The following is a 14,190-nucleotide window of genomic DNA, read 5'->3' on the forward strand; positions in this document are numbered from 1 at the left end:
GCCGAAGTACGGGGAAGCCGTAAGCTGTCCAGGGTGGAACTGGATGGACAGGGCTTCGTGACTCACTTTTTTCCCAGCTCAGGGTGAGAAAATCGAGGATCCTTACTCAATTCTAGCCTGTCTGGTCCAACTTAAGAAAATACGCGTAACGAGGGGAGAGAGGGTGAGAGAGAGGGCGCAGAAGCTGGGGCGAGAGGGAGGAGGGAGGGGTGGGAGGACTGCAGAGTCAGCCAGTGCCTTGTGGCCTGGCTGGGCCGAGGCTCCTGACCGGTCTGTCTGTGCCTCTCCAGGGTCTGCGAGTATGTGGGCGTGCTGGAGCACACCCACTTCAGCGATGGCACCTCCCAGCCGGCTCTGACCATCAGCCGGCCCCAGAAGACATGCGGAGGCTCTGAGCTCCCTGGGGCCCCGCAGGGTGAGAGCGCGTCCCCAGAGCAGAGCCAGGAGCAGGAGATCCCGCTGAGCCTGGCCCCAGCCCTCCAGCCACTCTCGGTCCAGGAGCTCGTCAGCGAAGGCCGCCGGGGCCGGGCCTCTGACTTCCGCGGCGGCAGCCTCATGACAGGGAGCAGTGCCGCCAAGGCCGTGCTCGCGCTGTCCACTCAGGCTGACAGGTGCGCCATCGCCTCGGCAGCCCCACCCCAGCTCCTCTAGTCTCAGGTCACTCCCAGGACAACCATCTGTTAGTGGTCATTCAGACCTCTTGCTTCTTTCAAACTTGCTGCCCCACCATGCCCCACACTGAGAGCAAGGGACAGGAGGCTCTGGAGGCAGCACAGGCTGAAGCTGCACTCTTACTCCTGTCTCCAGGCGCCTCCACCTCCCTGGGCCCTGATTTCTTCCTCAGAAAACAGGGTCATAAAGGGACTCTCACACAGGGTAGCAGTGAAGTTTAATTAGTATACTTGAAGCACTTGGGAAATAGTAAAAATAGAGCTTGGCAAATAAAAGTCCACTGTGTTTTGATCATTAATATTTTGAAACCCAAGAGTGTGGTGTATTATGAAATGGTGCCCAACAATCACGTTAAGGTTGAGAGAAAAATGAGCAACACCCGCATCTGTTTGGTGACACTTCTTGATGTTGAGAGTGCTCTTGGTCACCAGTCCCATGTGGTGCCGCCTCACGCTGCTCCACACGCGGTCGTTTGTGCGCCAGGCTCCCAGCACAGGTGCTGGAAGTTTGCACGGGGGCCAGCAGGCCATGGAGAGGTGGGAGGAGCACTCGCTGGCTGGGTTCAGAAACTCACTTCTTTCCTGGCTCTGGCACCGACTGCTGAGGGCCACGTCTGTGTGACTCGTTGTCTGGAGACAGGCTTCCTCTGCTAACACAGCGCAGTAGGACCTGTCCAACTCATGCAGTAATCCCTTCTCCTGCTCATCCAAAGGTTACTGGGACCCAGAGACCAAATGGTGTTAAAATTGGAATTGTGAAACAGCAAGAATAATGTGTTTGCTTCAGTAATTGTGAATGATTTCTCTGCTGATTCCCATCAGAGACTGTCCCTTGCCCAGCAGTGGCACCCCACAGGGCTGCTGCCCCTCTGCTGGCACCACAGATTGGGGGGCGGCAGTGGGAGGCTGCTCGCCTTGCTCCCCATGAGGCCATCTGAAGTGTTGCCCGATCCCAGCATCTGGTTCTAGGAGCCCCTGGTCCTCTGAGCCCAGCTGCCCGCACTCACCTCCCCCTCCACACTCCCTGCTGAGTGGAGAACAAAGAAAGCCTGCAAGGCCCATGCTGTTAGGAGGGGCATCTGAGTTCCCACCTGTCAGGGCTGCAGGCGCCTGAGGCAGAGGGGGTGCACCGGGGGCCCACAGGACACCATCTGCTCAGCCCCTGTATCCTCCTCAGAGACAAGCCCAACATTATTCTCACAGTTGAGGCCCAGCAGAAGCCTTGATGAGCGTACTGGGTTTTTCTTTAATATACCTTATGAAACTGAGGCTGATTCTCAGGATTCCAGTCTTAGCTACTCAGTTTCTGGGAGCAATTCTTTGCCATCTTCCAGCTTCTTTCCAAATGTCTTGTGAATGCCTGCTGTGGCTGACCTGGGCCACGGGGATACAAAGCATTTTTTTAAAAACATGGTCTGTGCCCTTCAGGTTAAAATCTCGTCGTTAGAGCACATTTTAGCCAGTAATAATAGGTGTAAAAATACTGTACATTTCTTCACAGTGTTTACGCAACATTCTTGTTAATCACTACTAATAAAATTACCATAATCATTCTGCCGTATGGACTTTGCTGAATTGTTTCCAAATAACAGATCTTTTTGTTTCATCCAGGCTCTTTGAAGATGCTACGGATAAATTGAACCTAATGGCTTTGGGGAGTTTCCTTCACCAGCTGAAGAAGGCGTCACAGTCCCAGCTATTCCGTTCTGTCACAGATACTGTGGATTACTCCCTGGCAATGCCAGGTAATTCTTTCCCTGAAGAAACCGTTCCAACAGATTAGGAGGGAAAGCCCAGACCTGTGACAGGAGCAGCTGAAGACTTAATCCGCGTGCCCTTTGCACACAGCCATGTGGCCGAGTTCAGGGGCAGATGTGTCCTCCGGTTTAGGTGCGACAGGTGGGGCAGGTCACTCTGGTGAGTGGACGTGCTGCTGCTGCTGCAGGTGTTGCCTGGGGCTGCGCCAGCTGGTTCCACTCACTGTTGTGCTTGTGACACAGAAGGTGTGTGGCCACTCGGGTGCAAATAGCTTCGCGAGAGGGTGGGAACCCTTCATGTCACAAACCACCCCACTCGCCTCAGTCCAGCCAGCTTGCAGGAGCAGCTGCTGATTGCAGAAGGGATGGGTCAGGAGCCAGATGCACAGATCAGCAGAAACCTGGTGCCACGCTTAGAAGAACTGCTGTCAGGATGAATCCCTTTCATGATGGGTCGGTGCCACTGTCTTCACTCAGGAGGCCAGGGGAGAGGGGAAGCCCTCAGGAAGGCCAGCCTGTGGAGGAGGGAGCAGGGTTGTATGAACTGCCCAGGGTTGCCCTCAAATGCAGCTGTCCCTCCACGACCAGGGTGGTTGTGCTGAAACAGGGAGCACCTGGTCCTGGTGAGCTCAGGCAGAGGCACAGAGCCACGTGCCGGGATGCCCGTGGTCGTAGGCTGGATTGCACAACTCCTGAGGTCCCCTCCATGCCTACGAATGCGAAGTTCTAAGTGGGATCGCTTTGGCCTTTTGATCCTAACTGCAGATTCTGATGTGAGGCATGTGGTCCTTGCCTGCTGATTTTTAATACACTTCAGAACCTGAGCTACATAAGCCTTCCCCTGGCCCGGCAGACTTCCCAAGCCCCTCCAAGCCCAAGGCAGCCCTCACAGGCTCTTGCCCTGGACAAGTCAGTAGGCTCTGGGCTTACAAAGGCGAAGTGCAGGGTCAGGAAGAGGCAGACCTGGGGGAGGCAGCATTGGCCCTGCAGGCAGTTGGATGCGAGTCAGATCCTGCCTCCTCCACCAGCTGTGGCGTCACAGGCATCCTAAGTTGTTTCTCTTGTCTGGCATTCAATTCTCTAATCTGTAAAGTGACAATAATTGCATTTACTTCTTCAGATTTGCTTTAAAAATTAAAGTAATGAAAAAGGGAGAGAAGCAGCGCAGCATCTACCACAGAGCACACACTCAGTAGAGCCGACCGCTGCTGCTCCGTCATTTTGAGGTGTGAGGTTTGTTTGATGTACAAGAGTAACAGAGAGGAACATTCTGGTTGGAAGAGCCTGATGATGTCAGCATTCTGTTGGCAGTAGAGAAGCCGGGGGACGTGAGCAAGAAAGGAGTAGAGAAAACTAAGGTGACAAGCAGAGAAGCAGCAGGAGATCAGAGCAGGGGAGGACTGGACGGAGCAAGGCAGGGCAGTCACTGGGCAGCGCAGCCTTCCACGTGGTGAGGGTTTCAGCAGTGCCACTGGGGGTTGGCAGAGTGGATGATGACGGTGAGGGACAGCAGTAATGACAGGAGCTGAGAGCGCGAGCCAGTTAGTGTGTGCCAGGCCCTGTGTGAAGCACTTTAGGAATATTGACATTTAATCCTTGAAGTAACTTTAAGAAGGAGGTCTTGTTACCCCAACTTTCACAACCAGAAACTGAGGATTTGGAGGGGTAAACGTCTGGCCCAATGTAACCCGGGCTCCAAGTGGTGGAGCCAGGCTCTGAGTCTGGTAGCCTGATTCCCCAGCCCTCCCCCAGCCACTCGGTTGTTCCTCCTCCTCAGCAGGCGTTGTTCACACTTGTCACGGCAGCACTGGGGACAGTGGTGGACAGGAGAGGCGGACCCTGGCCTTGGTGAGTGAACCACCTGGTCTTTCTTAAGTCCAGGGTCCTCTCCTGTCTTGACTGGCCCATACCGAATGATCCTACTGGTCTGAGGATAGTTGTTTGATTTTCATCCTCTCTCTGTGCTTGAACAGGTTGAACTGTTTCTGAGTTTGGGCTTTATGGCTGTTAATGGTCTTGCCTTCCTGTAGGAGAAGTTAAATCCACCCAAGACCGAAAAAGTGCCCTCCACCTGTTCCGCCTTGGGGATGCCATGCTAAGAATCGTGCGGAGCAGATCACGGCCCCTGCTACATGTGATGCGCTGCTGGAGCCTGGTGGCCCCGCACCTGGTGGAGGTGAGCAACTGGAGACAGGCAGCTCAGGGCACTCCTGCAGCACAGCCAGCACAGGGCCTCCAGTCAGGTGGGACCACAGAGAAGTGAGGAGGTCCCCACCGCCTGGTCGCTAACAGTTCTCTGATTATACGTCATGGCCTCTGAAGAATCACCCCAAAGGGCAGCACTGCCTGGCCTCGCTCACACCCTCCTTCTCTACAGTTGTGTGACTTGGCTCGGTGGCCTGCAGCCAGTTTTCATTCCTTATGCTCTGGTATCAGCCTGAGTCTGGAGCTTCATTTCTATCCATGAAGACCACCATGCCTTCTGTTCCTCCTAGTCTCTCTTTTACTAATAGCTAAATATACTCTGGGCAGTACCTTCTATGTAGGGGAACCATATGTCCTGGTTTTCCCAACAAAGTCAGTACCAGTACCCTGTTCACTCTCCAGAGGAGGGCACTTCTTGATAAAATGTATGGTTACTCTCCCTCTAAGCGTCTGAGCATGTGGTAACTGGCTGCGTCTAGGCAGAGGGGAAATTACTGCCCTGTTTCGCAGTAATACTATTCTTAAAGTCCTTTAGTGCTTATCTGGTAGTGAGATGTCATAAAATAAAGTATTTTTTTGGAACTTAATTCACTAACCTGAGAACATTCTAGTAAGGAAAGGGGGAATAAAATAACGACTTAGTTACAGAGAAACAGTTTGCCAGCTGTCGGTTACACTGTAATGAGCTACCCCAAAAACCTAGTGACTTAAAGCAACAGCTATTTATTTAGCTCCAGGTTCTGTGGGTCAGAATTTAAGCTGGGCTCGGCTAGGCGGTTCTTCTGGTCTGGGCCAGGCTCAGCTGGCCTTATGGTGTACCTGTGGTCCACTGGTGAGTACGAGCCTAGGCTGGGGAGGATGGACCAATGGGCCTCTCACGTGGTCTCATCCTCCGGCTGACTAGCTGTGCTGGTCCACGTGGCACTCTTAGGATTCCAAAGGAAAGCAAGAGAGCAGACCCCAAGTCAGAACTGCTTTTTAATCCTCTACTTATGTAACATTTGCTGTTGTTCTGTTGTCTAAAGCAAGTCACATGTCGAAGGCCAGGGTCAGTGTGAGGGGACCGCTGAGGGCATGGATACAGGGAGCTGTGAACCCAGCAGAGCTTTACTGTGCAATTTCCCCTCCTCCCTGAGGGACATGTGACTCATCTGACCTTCACGTGTTTGGGGCACGGCTGAGAATGAGACCACTGGCAGCTCTGGGACAGGTTCTGGTGTCCTTATAGTCAGCGTGTTCTGTACTACCCAAGAAAACTGTCACGTTACAGAAAAGAAAGAAGAAATTACTAGAAACTCTGATTTTTCCAGAAACATTAAAGTGAAATTGGAGTTGTGTCTGTTCAGTTGGCTAAATTATTAAAAATTCAAGTTAGTATGCTGTTCATCTGTACTAATCTCTTGGAATTCTTTTCCTGTAACAGAATTGCTGCTCCCACCTCCCTGCAGTGAGGGGGTGAGGAAAACCTTCAGAAGGCACATTCTTACTTGCCTGAGGTCCTGATGGTGTTCTGCTCTCTCGTGAATTTTGCAGGCTGCCTGCCATAAGGAAAGACATGTGTCTCAGAAGGCTGTTTCCTTCATCCACGATATACTGACAGAGGTTCTCACTGACTGGAACGAGCTACCTCATTTTCACTTTAATGAAGCCCTCTTCCGACCTTTTGAGCGCATCATGCAGCTGGAGTTGTGTGATGAGGACGTGCAAGACCAGGTCAGTGTGTCACGGTAGTCAGCAGCATCGTCACCATAGCTGATCTTACTGAGCGCTGACAGGCACTGTTCTGTGAGCTTTGCATATTTAATCTTTCTTATAATCCTCTAGAGAATCTGAGACAAAAAGAGGTTAAGAAATTTAGCTGAGGGGCTGGCCCCGTGCCTGAGCGTTTAAGTTCGCACTCTCCACTTCAGTGGCCCAGGGTTTCATGGGTTCAGATCCTGGACATGTACTCATCAAGCCATGCTGAGGTGGCGTCCCACATAGCACAACCAGAAGGACCCACAACTAGAATATACAACTACGTACTGGGGGGCTTTAGGGAGAAGAAGGAAAAAAAAGAGTGGCAACAGATGTTAGCACAGGTACCAATCTTTCAAAAAAAAAACAAAGAAATTTAGCTGAGGATACATGACTGCTGATTGATGGAACTGGGATTTGAACCAAGCGTGCAACTATACAAGCCTATTCTCTTAACCACTACTATACCCTCTGCTAGGAGATAAATGGTACAGAGACAAACTGAAGACTTCATATCTAGCATGATGGTTGGCTAGGAATGCAGACAGATCCTCTGTCTCTGAAATCTTCTAAAAATGTTAAATAAGCGTTAAAGAATTACTTTTAAGGGGCTCGCCCCGTGGCCGAGTGGTTAAGTTCATGCGTTCCACTGCAGGCATCCCAGTGTTTTGCTGGTTCGAATCCTGGGTGCGGACATGGCACTGCTCATCAAACCATGCTGAGGCAGCGTCCCACATGCCACAACTAGAAGGATCCATAATGAAGAATATACAATTATGTACCGGGGGGGCTTTGGGAAGAAAAAGAAAAAAAAATAAAAAATTACTTTTAAATACACTGACACACTGGCAAGAAAGTAAGAAATACTAAGATGCCCAAAACTAAGTGACAATGGGAAGCCAGAGAAGTAAGCAGAGCTCTAAAACTGGCTTTGCCATGAGGGGATTTGCTGTTATATGAAGTCGAATGTCTGCACTCAATCAAAAACAGTCAGCTCATTTGGAAATAACATGCCATTGAATACAGAAAGGGAAGCGATAAAAGTAGGCACACACACACCCTCCCACATCTCCCCACTGGGGATCCAGATATTGGAGTTATCAGAGACAGACTTTAAAATAACTATGCTCAAATATGTTCAGAAAGATTTAGGATTGAAGGGACTTTGGCTGCGGTCGCATGAAGAAGTTAGTGAATCTTCTCCACAAAAATCAAGTATACAACAAGAAAAAATTGTCAAAAGCAACCACTTATGGAAATTGACCAAGGGCAGACAATAAATTGAGTAGCATTTATGCTTAAAAATGATTCTTGCCAGAACTTTGGTTAAGAACAGTTGGAATCCGTGACCTCCTGCTGAAGACTGCACTTGTCACCCTTGCTCCCAGGCTGTTGGCAAGAATAGTAGTGTGACCAGTATGGGGCTGATGGGAAAATCAGCAGCTTTTCTGCTGTAAGGGATAGACTTGGTTTGAAGAAGAGGATAAATGACCATTGATTTGTCAACTAAAAGTTTATTTCATTAGGAAGTGGACAAGAGAATCCTACATTTCTGTTAGCCTAAGGTTGCAGTGGTGAACCATTGGGAAACATAACATGAGGCTCAGGAAACCAGAGCTTCGTAGAAGGACTAGATAAGTTGCTCACACATCCCTGGCTGACTAAAACATGCGCACATGCAGGATAGAGATAGAGATCCCATCAGAAAGTAAAAGACAAGACAGACTCAAGAACTGACTGCACTTTGAAAATTCTCCTTAGCCTACACTCATAGGTTGATGGACAGGATGGGAACTGTAAAGACTCAAGGTGTTTGAACACAGTCTGCCTGCTTCATCGGCTCATCACTAACCTGTGCAGATATGGCGCCAGCACTGGGAAGTCAGGCAAAAACTAAACTGAACAGAGACATCGGTGCCTCACACCATGCAAAGAGATGGATTCCACGGTCTGAGTCCAAGCAGCTTAGTTTAAAAGAAAACTCAGAAAAATAAGTCAGAATCCAGCATTGCTATAAGATATTATCTAGTATGTCCAGTTTTTAGCAAAAAGATTATGAAACGTGCAAAGAAACAAGAAAGGGTGACACATACTTGGGGGAGGGGAAAACAATAAGTAGAAACTGACTTAGAGTCAACTCAGATGGTGGATTAAGTGACAGAGACTTTAAAGCAGACATTATGTTCAAAGAATTAAAGGAAAATATGATGATAATGACTCAAAGATTGGGAATCTAAGTAGAGAAATGGAAATTGAAAAAATGCAAATTCTAGAGTTAAAAAGGGTAATAAGTGAAATGAAAAACACACTAACTGGGCTTACCAGCAAGATTTGAGATGGCAGAAGAAAAAATCAGTGAACCTGAAAACAGATTAATAGGAAGTGTCCATCCTGAAGATCAGAGAGAATTGAGTTTGACCAAAAATAAAGCCTCAGAGACCTGTGGACAATGTCAAACATGCGTGTAATGGGAGTCCCAGATGCAGAAGAGAAAGACAAAGGGATGGGAAAGTGTATTTAGAGGTATGATGGAACTCCCATTAGGATCAACACAAAGACATCCACCGTAGATACGTTGCCGTCAGAAAGCTCAGAGACAAAGCAGGCTTGAGAGCAGCTGCGGAGCGGTCCATTACTGCAGGCAGTGACCAGGGGCCCACCACTGACTGCTCCAGGAGAGTGAAGGCTGGGAGACAGTGTAACAGCTCATCAAAAGGGCAGAAAGAAAAAAAGGTCAGTGAGTAATTCTAGAGAAGTTACTTTTCAGAAATGAAGATGAAGTAAAAAGGTTCTCTCAAAAATTGAAAGAATTTCTTGCCGGCAGACCTGTCCTACAAGAAACAGTAACAGAATTCCTTCAGACTGAAAGAAAATGACACAAGATGGTAAATCAGGTCCCCAGGAAGAAATGGTACCTATGTGGATAAACATAAAAGATTACATATATATTTTTCTCTTTCTCTTTATTTTAAAAATATAATGTTTAGGGCTGGCCTATGGCATAGTGGTTAAGTTCGCGTGCTCTGCTTCAGTGGCCCGGGGTTCACAGGTTTGGATCCCGTGCACTCATCTACTCACCAGTCATTGAGAATCACTGTGGAGGCATCCCACATACAAAGTAGAGGAAGATTGACACAGATGTTAGCTCAGCAACAATCTTCCTCACAAAAAAAAAAGTAATGTTTAAAGCAGTAACTTCAATGCTATATTTTTAGATTTATTAAATATAAAAATGTAATGTAAATAACAGCAGAAAGAAGGGGGGGAAATGGAACTGTGTAGAAGCAAAGTTGCTGCATTTTGCCAGAACTGTCAGTATTAACTTGAAGTATATTGTGATAAATTGAAGATGCGTATTGTAATCCCTAGGACAACACCAAGAGAGTAAAACAAAAAATAGATTAAAAATAAACAGAGAAATTAAAGTGGTACACTAAAAATATGTTGAACACAAAAGAAGGTAGTCAAGGAGGAACAGAGGAACAGAAAACACTTGATACATATGGAAAACAAATAGCAAAGTGACAGCTGTAAGTAGAGCCATATCAATGACAGCATTAAATCTGCATTGGTGAAAAGATGCAGCATAGTTAGTCATTAGGGAAATGCACAAGGAGATACCACTTCAAACCCCACTAGGATGACTTCAGTTGAAAAAGACAGTAAATATGTTCTGGTGAGGGTGTGGAGAAGTGGGAGTCCTCGTCCACCGCTGGTGGGAAGGCAAAATGTGTCACCACCATGCAGAACAGTCTGGCAGTTCCTCAAAAGGTGTATACCCAGCAGAAATGAAAACATACATCCTTTCAAATCTGGTACACCAGCATTCTTAGCAACATTGTTCATAATAGCCCAAAAATTGGAAGCAGCCCACATTCCCTCAGCTGCTAATGGATAAATAAAATGTGATATAGCCACACAATGAAACATTATTCAGCAATAAAAAAAGTAAAGTACTGATTAGTGCTACAACATGGATGAACTTTAGAAACATTACGTTAAATGAAAACCGGTCACGAAAGACCACATTTTATATGATTGCATTTATATGAAATGTCCCCTGTAGGCAGGTCTGTAGAGACAGAGAGTAGGTTAGTGGTTGCCTAGGGCAGAGGACAGGGTTGTGGGGTGGGAAATGGCTGCCAACAGGAACTGGGCTTTAGGGGGGCTTCATGAAAATGTTCTAAAGTGAGATTGTGGTGATGGTTACACAACTCTGTGAATATGCTAAAAACATGGAATTGTACATTATAAGTGAGTAAATTTTATCGTATATGATTTATAATTTAATACAGATGTTTTAAAAATGTGAATTGACTAAACTATCAAAAGGCAGAAATTGTAAGACTGAATAAAACAAGATACTACAATATGCAATTTACAAGAAACAGACTTTCAATTCAAAGATAATTTGAAAGTAAAAGGATTGAAGATGATTTGCTGGGCAAACAGTAATCTTGAAAGAGCTGGGGTGACTGTATTAGTGTCAGGCAAAATAGACATTAATATGAGAAATATTACTAGAAATAAAGAGGGACATTTAATAATTGTGAAAAGATCAATATATTAGGAAGACATATCAGTTATAAATGTATATGTACCTAACAATAAAACCTTAAGTAGACATGAAGCAAAAACAGAATTGAAAGGAGAAATAGACAATGTAAGAATTATAGTAGGAGGGAGTAGGGAATTACTGTTTAATGGAGACAGAGTTTCAGTTTGGAAAGAGGAAAATTTTTCTGGATAGTTGCACAATAATGTGAATGCACTTAATGCCCTTGAACTGTATACTTAAAATGGTAATTTTGCGTTATGTATAATTTTACCACAATAAAAAAAGAATTATAGTGGGACTTTTCAACACTCCTCTCAGTAGTTGATAGAACAACTGAACAGTGAATCGGTGAGGATGTAGAAGAGAGACAGCAGTATCAACCAACTTGACCTCACTAACATACACAACACTCCACAACAGAGGAACACACATTCTCTTCAAAGGCACGAGGGGCATTCTCCGTGATTGATGATATGCTAGACTCAGTAAATGTAGTAGAATTGAAATCACACAAAGTACGTTTTCCAGCTACAACCAAATTAAATTCAAAATAAATAACAGAAAGAAATTTGGAAAATGCCCAAATATTTGGAAACCAAACAGTGGAATTCTAAATAGCCCATAGGTCAAAGAAGAAATCACAAGGGAAACTAGAAAATATCTTGAATAAATGAAGATGAAAACACAATGTATCAGAATTTATGGGATGCAGCTAAAGCAGTACCTGGAGGGAAATTGTGACTGCAGATGCTCGTATTAGTAAGGAAGAAAGACTCAAAATCAGTAATCTGAGCTTTCACCTCCAGACACTGGAAGAAGAGTTCATCCAAGGAAGATGAAAGGAGGACATAATAAGGACCAGAGCAGAAACCAGTGAAATAGGGAAAATCAGTGAAACCAAAAATTTCCAAAATCAAGAATGAAAGTGGGAAATTGCTGAAAACCGTACAGAAACTAAAAAAATTATAAGAGAACATTATGAGCAAATTTATGCCAATGAAATAGACAACTTAAATAAAATGGAAAAATTTCTAGAAAGACACAAAGAACCAGAACTTTCAGTAAGAAATAGAAAATCCAAATACCTAGACCTATATCCAGTAAAGAACTTGAATTAGTGATTTAAAATCTTCCCACAAAGAAAACTCAAGCCCTTTTGGTAACTCAAGCCCTTTTGGTTTCATTGTGAATCTGTAAACTATTTAAGGAAGAATAATACCAGCCCTACAGAAACTCTGTCAGAAATAGCAGAGGAAGAAACACAGGCATACTCATTTTATGAGGCCAGTTTTACTCTTGGTACCAAAGCCATAAGCAGAGAAAACTATAGACTAACATTCTTCACGAATGCAGACCCTAAAACCTTTAAAAAGTTATTAGCCAACTAAATCTAGCAACATATAAAAAAGATTAAACAGTGTGACATACAGAATTTATCCCAGAAGTATAAGGTTGGCTTCACAGCCCGGATTCAATTGATAAAGGGTTGAAACTACATGGTCATCTTAATAGATATAGAGAAAATACTTGACAAAATCCAGCACCCATCTTTAATAAAAAGTACTTTCAAGAGGTGAGGAATAGAAAGAATTTCCTCAATTGGATAAAGGGCATTTTTGAGACTCTTACATCTGACATCACACTTCATGGTGAAAGACTGATCAAGAACAAGCCAGGGCTTTCCATCTTTACTATTTCTATTCAACATTATAACTTTTACTCATTGTATAAAAAATTAAAGTCCTCCAGATTTGAAAAGAACAATAAAACTGTCTTACTTCACAGATAATACAGTCTTGTATGTAGAAAATCCTAAGAGATTTACAAAAAGTTACTAGAATCAGTGGTGAGTTTAGATCACTGGATATAAGATCAACATCTTAAAAGCAATTGAATTTTATATCTGAGAAATAAATTATCAACAAGTGAAAGTAAGAGAACAATTTCATTCACAAGACCATCAAAAATAATAAAAGATTTAGAAATAAATTTAGCAAAAGTTCAAGCCTTGTGCCCTGAAAACTTTGAAATATTTCTGAGAAAAAGTAAAGAATATTCAAATAAATTATGAGATATACTATGTTCATGGATTGAAAGACAATATTTTTTATATGGCAGATTTCCCCAAGTTGATGAGTAGATTCAGTGAAATTTTGAAGAAATTAGCAAGATGATTCTCAAATTTACATGCAAGTGCAACGGGATCTAGACTAGAGAAAACAAATTTGAAAAAGAAGAACAAATTTGGAGATTTTACAACACCTGATTTAAAAACTTCAGTAATCAACACTGTGTGGTATTGGTGTAAGGATAGACCTATAGATCAATGGAACTGAATGGAGAATACAGAAATAAGTTCTTACATTTATGGTCAATTAGTTTTTGACAAAGATGCTGTTGCAATTCAGTGGAAGAAGAGGATATTATTTTCAGCCAATGGTGCTTGAACACATGCAATAAAAATGTGACTTACACCCTTACTTCTCACCATATGTTAAAAAAAACAATTCATCGTGGGTCATAGGCTTAAATGTAGGAGTGAAAACTAAACATTTCTACAAAAAAGCGTAGGAGACAATCTTTGAGACTTGGGTTCGGCAAAGGTTTCTTAGAAACGACACCAACATGATCCATGAAAACAAAAACTGATGAATTGGATTTCATCAAAATTAGAAACTTTGCTTTTCAAAAGACACCATTTAAAAATAATAAAAAGACAAAACCAAAGCTGTCAAAAAATATTTGCAAATCGTGTCTCAGGAAGAATTTGAATCTAGAATGTATAAAAACTCAATAATAAAGAGACAATAATGAGAAAACAAAAACCTAATTTAAAGGACAGCAGCATATTTACAAATATCTGACAAGCATGTGAAAAGTTACTCAGCAACATTGATCATTAGTAAAATGCAAATTAGTATAGTATGGCTGCTGCTTTAGCAGATTTTTGAGTGGGTTTGTCTGGGTTCTGATTTTTCTCTTTCACTAAAATTAACCCAGAAATGGGGAGCAGAGCAGTGCATTGCCCTCCCCAGATATCCCCTGCTTCCTGTAATGAGGGCTTAAGTGCTGCCCGCCTCTCCTCCGCCAGGTCGTCACATCCATAGGTGAGCTGGTTGAAGTGTGTTCCGCCCAGATCCAGTCGGGATGGAGGCCCTTGTTCAGTGCCCTGGAAACAGTGCGCGGCGGGAACAAGGCTGAGGTGAAGGAGTACCTGGTTGGTGACTACTCCATGGGTAAGAGTGTGCACCACTTTTGGATC

General features: G+C 44.5%; 1 protein-coding gene across 7 annotated transcripts in view; it reads left to right on the forward strand.

Moving 5' to 3' along the window:
* Positions 1 to 14,190, forward strand: part of ARFGEF3 (ARFGEF family member 3) — a 143,181-nt gene that overhangs the window by 100,017 nt on the left and 28,974 nt on the right. For all 7 annotated transcript variants that reach the window (XM_070496127.1, XM_070496124.1, XM_070496126.1 and 4 more), the window contains 5 exons: positions 291 to 611; positions 2,283 to 2,416; positions 4,459 to 4,604; positions 6,167 to 6,346; positions 14,020 to 14,164. In XM_070496127.1, the coding sequence (XP_070352228.1) occupies positions 291 to 611; positions 2,283 to 2,416; positions 4,459 to 4,604; positions 6,167 to 6,346; positions 14,020 to 14,164 (926 nt within the window). The remainder of the gene's footprint in view (positions 1 to 290; positions 612 to 2,282; positions 2,417 to 4,458; positions 4,605 to 6,166; positions 6,347 to 14,019; positions 14,165 to 14,190) is intronic.

Source organism: Equus asinus, chromosome 24, assembly GCF_041296235.1.
Source record: "Equus asinus isolate D_3611 breed Donkey chromosome 24, EquAss-T2T_v2, whole genome shotgun sequence".
Taxonomy (NCBI): Eukaryota; Metazoa; Chordata; class Mammalia; order Perissodactyla; family Equidae; genus Equus; species Equus asinus.